This window comes from Micromys minutus, assembly GCF_963924665.1.
Source record: "Micromys minutus genome assembly, chromosome: 13".
In the NCBI taxonomy this organism is placed as follows: domain Eukaryota; kingdom Metazoa; phylum Chordata; class Mammalia; order Rodentia; family Muridae; genus Micromys; species Micromys minutus.
In genome coordinates this window covers 56471214-56481670 of record NC_137982.1, presented here as the reverse complement: position 1 = coordinate 56481670, position 10457 = coordinate 56471214, and the positions used below count along the sequence as shown (strand labels likewise).

Here is a 10457-nt window from a genome sequence, read left to right as displayed (position 1 = left end):
AATTTTCAATACAGAACAGTTATATTCAAAATATTTTGTATAATTTTTTTCAAATCCAGGCAAATCAATTCAGATAACCCTACACATGCCATAACATGCTTATGACAATGTGATCAAAATACCTAAGTCTAATCTCTTCAGAGAATCCACAATCGGTAGTTTCAAAGTCCAGATGCATTCTGATGTTTCTCTTCCATATTCCAAACACATACCATAATCCAAACTATAATGTACTGACTTCTTTCTGAATCACCTTTAACTGCTTCAAAAACTATGACTGTTTTCCAGAAGGAAGAGTGATTAAACACCTTGCATGGTATAACCCTCTCTTGAGAGATTCTAGGCAGTTAGTAAAGAAAATAAAATTACCATTAAGAATATTAAGAGACAATCTCTGATTCATGTATTGCACACAATCAGGCAACTCATTCATAAAGAAAATAATAATTCAGAGCCAGGTCCCCAAAGAATTAAAACCTCAAAGGCTTATATACACCTGAATAGACAAAATTAACATGATTTCAGGAGCATTTGGTTATTACTCCATAAATGTGTCTTATCTCAGAGAAGCCATTTCTGAGGAAATTGTGCATGCATATATGTTGTGCACACATGTGTGTGTCTTTCTTCATGAGATCTTCTTATCAAGGGATTGCTCTTTAATTTATTTATTTTTACTTTTAATTAAATTTTAGTAGGATATATTGATTATTACTTGCCTCTACACATGTTGTCATAAATGGAGTGATCGAATGGTTTTAATGGCTAACTACTATTGTATTGTGTAGATGAACAATATTTTCTTAGGTGTTTGTCCATGGACACTCCCAATCATCTTCTATCTGTGCATTGTAATAAGCATCATGTGCAGATCTTATATGTGAGTTTCATCATTTACTTTAGATATGTACCCACTAGTGATGTGGCTAGATTTTATGACACTTCTATTTCCAGTTTGAATCATTCCCACCATGTTTTTTATGTTTTAAAAATTTACCTGCTGGCTATTTCATTGGTCATGGCCTTGTTGGCATTCAGTGGGATTTTTTTCTTTCTTTTTTCCTTACTTTCTTTCCTTCTTTCTTTCATTTATTTAATTTATTCTTTAACCATTTTGTATAGTCCAGACTTTATCTCCCTTCTGATTTACATCCCACACCTCTTCCTGCCATCTCCAAGAGGATGTCCCCATCCCCTCCACTCCAATAGACCTCCCCATGCCCTAGTGATCTAAGTCTTGAGGGTTAGGTGCATCTTCTCTGATTGAGTTCAGACTTGGCAGACCTCTGCTGGACATGTGTTGAGGGGCCTCATACTAGCTGGTATATGCTGCCTGGTTAGTGGCTCAATGTCTGAGAGATCCCGGGGGTCCAGGTTACTTAAGACTGCAGGTCTTCCTATAGGGTCACCCTCTTCCTCAGCTTCTTTCAACTTTTCCATAATTCAACCACAGGAGTCAAGAGCTTCTGTTCATTTGTTGGCTGCAAATATCTGACCCTTTCAGCTACTTGTTGGGCTTCTTGGGAGGACAGTCATTATAGAACCCTGTCTGTAAGCACACCATATCATTAGTAATAGTGTCAGGCCTCGGGGACTTCCCCTAAGTTAGATCTCAATTTGGTCCTGTCACTGGGTTTTCTTTTCCTCAGTCTCTTCTCCAGTTTTGTCCCTGCAGTTCTTTCAGACAGAAACAATTCTAGGTCAGAGTTTTGGATTGTGGGATGCCAAACTTATCCCTCCACTTGATACCCTGTCTTTCTACTAGACATGGACTCCACAAGCTTCCTCTGCCCACTGTAGGAAATTTCATCTAAGGTCCCTCTTTTTGATACCTGAAAGTTTCTCACCTCCCAAGTCCCTTATACATAGTAGACTCCCCCCCCCCCAATCTTCTGCCTCCTGAAGTTACCTGTTTTCATTCTTTCTGCTATCCCTTGGGGCTTCAGTCCTGTTCCCCCAATACCTAATCATGTTTCCCTATTCCCTTCTCTGTCCCCTCTCCCACCCAGGTCTCTCCCTTCATCCCCTGTTCTGTGGTTGTTTTCTTCTCCCTCCCAAGTGGGATTGAGACATCCTCACTTGGGCTCTTCAGCTTGTTAAACTTATTGAGTTCTGCGGATTGTATCCTGGGTATTCTGTACTTTTATATAATATCCACTTATCATTAGGCATTACCATGCATGTCCTCTTGGGTCTGAATTACCTCATTTAGGATAATATTTTCTAGTTTTGTCCATTTGCCTGCAAAACTCATGAGGTCCTCATTCTTAGTAGTTGAGTAGTATTCTGTTGTATAAATGAACCACATTTTCTATATCCATTCTTCTGTGTTGGGACTTCTGGGTTTTTCCAGCTTCTGGCTATCACAAATAAGGCTGCTATGAACATAGCAGAACATGTGTTTCTATGGCATACTAGGAAGCTTTTGGGTATTTACCCATAGCTGTATCTTCAGATAGATCTATTTCCAATCAATGTCAATTAGTGAGGTGATGTCTTACTGTGGTTTCAATCTGAGTTTTTGCTAATGTTTAATGATTGTGAGACTTTTCATAGATAAGTTGTCCAAACATACATTTTTTTAAAGAAATATCTTACCTAACTTAAAATCAGATAAGGAAAAACAATGACCAGGCAATGTGAAAGGAAAGCCCAAGAAAAAAATTGTAAGAAAAATAATAACAAAAAACCTGAATTCACAACATCTTCAAGTCAATTATCAAAGCTTGGGAAGAAAGAAAAATGGGTTTGTTGGTGTATGCCTTAATCTTAGCACTAAAGAGACAGAGGCAGGCAGATCTATATGAGTTCAAGGCCAGCCTGGTCTACTTAGTGAGTGTATGGATGGCCGGAGCTACACAGTCAGATGCTGCAAGAAAGAGACACAGACACGGAGGGGGGAAGAAGAAGAAGAAGAAGAAGAAGAAGAAGAAGAAGAAGAAGAAGAAGAAGAAGAAGAAGAAGAAGAAGAAGAAGAAGAAGAAGAAGAAGAAGAAGAAAAAGAAGAAGAAGAAGAAGAAGAAGAAGAAGAAGAAAAAGAAGAAGAAGAAGAAGAAGAAGAAGAAGAAGAAGAAGAAGAAGAAGAAGAAGAAGAAGAAGAAGAAGAAGAAGAAGAAGAAGAAGGAGGAGGAGGAGGAGGAGGAGGAGGAGAAGAAGGAGAAGAAGGAGAAGAAGAAGACATCTTAGGACTGTGAGATACTTGAACATTAAGAAATGGTATTAAGGAGTCTATAAAAGAGTTAGTGAGGTTTAGTGACTCCCCTAAACTGTCTTGCTTTACAAAAAACAAACAACAAACAAAAATACAAAAAACAAAAAAAAAAAAAGAACGCAAGCAAACAAACAAGCAACACACACACACTCACACAGACACACAAAAAAACCAACTCCTTTCTCTGGTAAACTGCAGCCTTACTTTAACAACACAAAACAAAATAGCATTAGTGAGGTAGACAGTGTAAAGTAGGTGTCCAACTTCTAGTTTCTCTCGGATAGGAAAGACAGAGGAGAATTGTCTTGGGCCACACGTTCAACAAACAAACATTAACAAAAATGGATGAGGGAAAGAAATACTCTGCATAAGATTTTCATGACATCTGCCACCACAGATAAGCAAAAACACTGTAAGATATTAACTTTATGTCTATCCTCCATCAGAAAGTCACTTAAAACTAACAAGATCTCAAGTTCCTGATCACTAATAAAAGAGCTAAATAATAAAACAACATTTATTTTTATATTTTGTTTTAAAAAGTAAAGGAAAATAGGCCAGCATAAAACTAGTGGCATATTTGTCCTCATGAAAATAACATATCTGATTCAATGGTAGTATTGTAGATGCAATTCTCAGCACACCTTTAAAGTACTTGTAGATATTTTTGTTCCGATTTTACATTCAGCATGATACATTTGTAAAAAAAATTAATCAAAAATATAGGCAATGCCAAAAAGTGATAGCATAAATAAGATTTGACAATGATATTAAGGATGATTGTTTCTGCAAAGACAGGACCTATAGAAGAGAAAGTGGAGAAAAACCTTGAACACGTAGGCACAAGAAAAAAATTTTAAACATAACATCAATTGCTTATGCTCTAAGATCAAGAATCAACAAATGGGCCTTCATAAAATTGCAAAGCTTCTATAAGGCAAAGGACACTGTCATTAGGACAAAACAGCAACCAACAGATTGGGAAAAGATCTTTGCCAACCATACATCCAATAGAGGACTAATATCCAACATGTACAATGAACACAAGACGTTAGACTCCAGAGAATCAAATAAACCTATTTTAAAAAGGGGGACAAAGCTAACCAAAGAATATTCAACTGGGAAATATTGAATGGCTGAGAAACACCTAAAAAATGTTCAATATCCTTAGTCATCAGGGAAATGCAAATGAAAACAACCCTGAAATTCTACCTCAAACCAGTAAAAATGGCTAAGATCAAAAACTCATGTGACAGTGGATTCTGGAGAAGATATGGTAAAAAGAGGAGCACTCCTCCATTGTTGGTGGGATTGCAAGATGGTACAACCATTCTGGAAATCAGTCTGGATGTTACTCAGAAAATTAGACATAGTACTACCTGAGGTTCCAGCTATATCACGCCTGTGCATATACACAAAAGATACTTCAACTTATAGCAAGGACACATGCTCCACCATGTTTATAGAAGCCTTATTTATAATAACAGAAGCTGGAAAGAACCCAGATGTCCATCAACATCTGAATACAGGAATGGATACAGAAAATGTGGTACATTTACACAATGGAGTACTACTCAGCTATTTAAAAAATGACTTTATGAAATTCTTAGGCAAGTGGATGGAACTAAAAATATCATTCTGAGTGAGGTAACCCAATCACAAAAAATAAAAAATAAAAAACACATGGTATGTACTCACTGATAAGTATATATTAGCCTAAAATCTGGGAATACCCAAGATACAATCCACAGACCACATGAAGCTCAAAAAGATGGAAGACCAGAGAGTGGATGATTCAGTCCTTCTTTGAAAAGGGAACAAAATATTTGCAGGAGGAAACTATGCAACAGAGACTGAATGAGAGGCTAGCCAGAGACTGTCCCACATGGGGATCCATCCCATACACAGTCACCAAATCCAAACAATACTGTCATTGCCAAGAAGTGCATGATTACAGGAGCCTGCTATAGCTGTCTCCTGAGAGGCTCTGCCAGAGCCTGAGAAATACAGAGTCGGACGCTCTCAACCAAATGTTGGACTAAAAACAGGGTACCCAATGTAGGAGTTAGAAGAAGAACTGAAGGAGCTGAAGGGGTTTGTAGCCCTATAGGAATAACAATATGAACCAACCAGACCACCCAGAGCTCATGGAGGGGCCCATGGCTCCAGTCGCATATGTAGCAGAGGATGGCACTTGGCTCTATGAAGGATCAATGCCAGGGTGAGGAGGTGGAAAGAAGTGTTTGAGTGTGTGAGGGAGCACTCTCATAGAGGCAAGGGAGGAGGAATGGTACAGGGGATTCCAGAGGGGAAACTTGGAAAGGGGATAACATTTTAAATGTAAGTAAAATAAAATCAATAACAAGAATATACTTGCAAATAAAGTCTTATGTAATAAAGTTAGAAAAAGAGAGAGAGATGTTATTGAAGGTAGAAATAGCTCAAGCATTAAGGTGCTTGCTATGCAAAGTTAAGGTCCAGATTTCAGATCCCTAGGACCCATCTAAAGACTTTTGTATAGTTCACATTTATAACCTTAGTGATTTTGCAACAGGATGTGATGCAGAATTTGAAATGTTTCTAGAAGCTGGTGGACTAGCCAGCCTAGTGTGTGGAGGTATCAACAAGAGAGCCTGTCTTGAAAAAGGTCAAATAGGATGACTGAAATGTTTTCTGAACTCCACATGTATATACATGCCTACACACACACACACACACAGAGAGAGAGAGAGAGAGACAGAGAGACAGAGAGACAGAGAGACAGAGGCAGAGACAGAGATAGAGAAAAGAGGTAGACATGGAGACAAAGACAGAAACAGAAAGACAAAGAGGCAGGCATTGTTAAACTGTTCTTTAAGGTAGAAAATATATTGCAGTTCATTACACTCCATTTAAACGTTTTATCAGGTAATGTGTTTATGACACTTAAAGAGAAGTAGAAAATTTTACAAAATCTTATTTTTCCAGATAATTTGAAAGCCGCTTTCAAATTCTTGTACCAAAGGGAAGAAAAGAAAGAAAACAGTGTTGAGGACTGGAGAGATGGCCAGCAGTTCAGAACACTCGCTGTTCTTCCAGAGCCTGGGTTCAGTTCCCAGAACACAAGCAGTAGCTCACAACTGTCTTTAATTCTAGTTTCAAGGGATCCTATGCTCCATTTTGGACTTTTCAGACACTTTACACACATGTTACATTTACATACACGAGGAAATATATTTATACACATAGAAGTAGGTCTGAAAAGCAACAAGACTACTTATACTTCCTGTTCCTAGGATTATGTCTAGCCAAAATGTTGAAATGTACAAAATTTTGCCACGGTTTCAACTTGCCATGATTTGTTTCATTTGCATTAGCCATTATTTAAAGTATTATGTCAAAAATATGGTTCTTACCTTGAAGATGCATGTTTGACTATAATATTTGAATGTACAGTTAAATTGACTAAAAATGATGAATCTGTAAGGCAGTATTAATCAAGTTCTGCCACAAGATTGTGAAATAGCTTGTAATCAGGCGAAACAAGGACTCACTTGCAGCTTCTGCTTCTCACTCCAGTGGTCTTTGCCTTATATTTTGCCCTCACAACTTAGGTATGTCACAAAAAGAATTCTGCCTTAAGCACCTTCTAAGAAGTGCTTCTTCTCCAAAGTTCTCCTGAATGCATCTTTTACTTCTTTGTTCCTAAAGCTGTAGATGACAGGATTCAACATGGGTATCACCAGAGTATAAAATAAGGAGATCACTTTGTTAGTATTCAAGGAGGAACTGGCATTGGGTCGAACATAGATGAAGAAGAGTGTCCCATACAGGATAGAAACCGTTGCCAAGTGAGAGGAACAAGTTGAGAAGGCCTTGTGTTTACCATTAGCTGTCTGAATCTTCAAAATTGTTATCAAGATGCAGATATAGGACACCAGGATGATCAGACCACTAAGCACACCTACTGCTCCAGCCAAGACAAAAAGCACTAACTTATTCGTCTGTGTATCAGTACATGCTAGAGACAGCAACGGGGAAATATCACAGAAAAAGTGCTTGATAATATATGGACCACAGAATGGTAAGCAAAAGGTCAAAGTTGTGTGAGTCATTGTACTTATAAGAGCAACGGCATAAGGCCCAATAACCAACAACATGCAGAGATGTGGCGACAAAATAAGTGTATAGAGCAGGGGCTTACAGATAGCTGTATAGCGATCATATGCCATGGCAGCCAGGAGAAAGCATTCAGTTGCCACAAAAAGACCAAAGAACCACATCTGTGCCGCACAGCCCACAAAAGAGATGGCTTTGTTCTCTGCGAAAATGTCACACAGCATCTTGGGAGCTATGGAAGAAGAGGAGCACACGTCTACAAAGGATAGGTGGCTGAGAAAAAAGTACATGGGTGTGTGCAGCCTGGCATCCAACCATATAAGAGTGATCATCCCCACATTACCCCCAACGGTGACAAGATAAACAAAGAGAAAGATGATGAAGAGGACAATCTTCTGATGGAGGTTATCTGTAATGCCAAGGAACAGAAACTCAGGCATGGCAGTCTGATTTTCTTCCATTGGTCAGTTAGGATCTGCTGAAAGAATAAGAATTATGACATGCAACTCCCCTAGTGATTTTTGAAATCAGTGGCAGATTGTTCTCAATAGGTCTATTATATAAACCTCTCAGGAGTGCCAAGCATAGATAGTTTTATCTAGTAGATCTGGATACCTGTGCAAAAATCCTATCTAGATTTCAGCAACTAACACCTTTGGAATCTGAACTTTCTCCCATCAAGAGTTATGTTACTCTTTTAATCTTCCTGTGGTGTTCCTTTCTCCTTTTCTTCCATAAGAGTAGCCTAGCTCCATCCACTGTTTGGCTGTGGATTCCTGTATCTATCTGAGTCGACTGCTGGGTGTAGCCTCTCAATGGAAAGCATGCTTCTGTCTGCAAACATAACAATGTCACTAATAGCGTTAGGGGATGGTGCTTGCCCGTAGAATGGGTCTCATGTTGGGCCACTCATTGGTTGCCCATTCCTCAATCTCTGCTCCATCCCCCATGCCTGCATTTCTTGTAGACAGGATAATGGGGCTCTCAGAGTCTGAACCACCAACAAAAGAGCATACACAGTCTGAACCTAGGTCTTCCCACTCATATGTACCAGATGTACCGCTTGGCCTTGATGTGGGTCCCAGACAACCAAATGAGGGCAATCCAAAATCTGTTACCTGTATGCAGTATATGTTCTACTAGCTGGGCTGCCTTGTCAGGCCTCAATAGGAGAGGGAGCAACTAGCCTCACAGATATAAAATACTAAGATGGAGGGATTACCTGGGGTGAGGGCACCTGCTCAGAGGATAACAGAGGGTGGATGGGTGAGGAATGTGGAAGGGAATGGCTGGGAGGAGGCAGTGACTGGGATAATAAGTGAATAAATAAAATAAATAAATAAAAATTTTAAAAGAGTTATGCTTACTCTACATTGGTCTAATACATACTTTGATTATAAAACTGTACCTGTACTAAAAATTACTTTTTTAAAATTTTTTTTTTTGTGTGGTAGAATAGTGAAACCATTTTAAATGGTTTGGAAAATACGTTAATTTTTGAAGTTCTTGGCCTACAAATGTGAGTGCTGAAATTTGATCCCTAGACTTACATTTTAAAAGTTAGAGTTGATGGAATGGGGTTATTATCCCAGGTCAGGAGAGGCAGAGATGACGGAGTCCCTTAGAAGAACTCGCCAACCAGTCTTTCATACTTGGCAGGCCATACCAGTAGAAGACCCAGTCTGCAAAATCAAGGTGTACAGTACAGAATGGCAGTTGGGATCTTTTTTTTTTTTTTTTTGCCATCTATATGAACATACCTAACATGCACACACACACACACACACACACACACACACACACACACACAAACACCTATGCCCCAAACATTAAATGAAATGTTGCTGAAGCTCAAAGCACACATTGAACATCTTCAAACATTCCTATGTCATGCTTATGATTTAACATCAGGCAAATTGGTTTAAAAGTCAACTAGAACAATTGTGGACTCTAATAATCTGTGTGTAAAATACCAAAATTTTGTGGGTAGTAGACCACGTTCCCCATTTCACACCATTATTGTTTCTCCATCATGTTTCAAACTTCCAGTTGTCCAAAACCCAGGGTACTTACTTTTTTATGGATATCCTTTCTGCAGCTCTGTCTTTTTAAGGGAATGGTCATTTTCTAGAAGATAGAAGATTTGCCTTTCTTCATGATTATAATCATTCTGAGACAATGACTTTATAAATACTTGGAGAAGAAGATCCTCCTATCCTGACAGATCTAGGCACCAGGAATGAAATGCTGAACTTGACATTGGTTCATATGCTGTACAGACTAAGGACCTTCTCCTAGAAACACACAATCATTCAGAGAAAGGTCCCCAAGGAACTTAACCCTCAAGGGTTTATACCTGAACAAATAAACTTGAAATTATCTTAATAGCATTTTGGCCAAGTATTATTTTCTAACTATATCTCATTCCAACAGAATATCATAAAGAGCTATTTTATTGTTTTGTTTAAGACTGGTAGTATTTGGTCTTACCCTAGATGTCTGAGCTAACTAGTCTCTGGTTCTTTGTCACTAAAGAAATGTTGTGTATAAGTTCCATTTTGTGTAGTGGGCCTTAAGTCAAAGCAGACATTCGTTGACTACCTGCAAATCTTTGTACCACCATTATCCATATTTTGCAGGTGAGACCACATTGTAGATAATGGTTGTTTGGATGGGTTGGTGGTTAAATTTTTATTTGATACCCTACAGAGTACTTTCTCACACCAAGACATTAGAACTTAGGGGTAAAGATTCTATGTATGCACCAACTCATCATCTCCATACTCAATGAGTTATAAAGGTGTAATCTTCAGGTCTTAGAGGGCTTTGCTGTGAGCTGGTAGGGATCAACCTATTGTTTTGGCAACAACATGAGTTGTTTGAGGATTTATGTGGGATGCTTTTAGCCATCAACTCAATTATATGTAAACCAGGTCCACTAATAGAAGCTTCATTTGGTGACCAGTGATGGTCAGTTGGTATTCTGTCTCTCTCATTAGTTGGAAACTTCATTAGTATCACCTTCATAGTTTTACAAAACATTTTCATTGCACTAGGTTTCATACTGCCTCTCAAATATGCTATATTCCAGCCATCTCTCCCTGTATTACTTATGCACGCCCCATTTGCCCTCCTCCTTCCCTCTTAT

At 38.6% G+C, this 10457-nt stretch overlaps 1 protein-coding gene across 1 annotated transcript; it reads right to left on the bottom strand.

The window, feature by feature from the left end:
- Positions 1–6828: 6828 nt before the first annotated feature.
- LOC308429007 (olfactory receptor 5G3-like) lies at positions 6829–7770 on the bottom strand (the record flags this gene model as incomplete). Its single annotated transcript, XM_080927655.1, has 1 exon — positions 6829–7770. The coding sequence occupies one exon, from the start codon at positions 7768–7770 to the stop codon at positions 6829–6831; it is 942 nt and encodes a 313-aa protein (XP_080783781.1).
- Positions 7771–10457: the final 2687 nt, after the last annotated feature.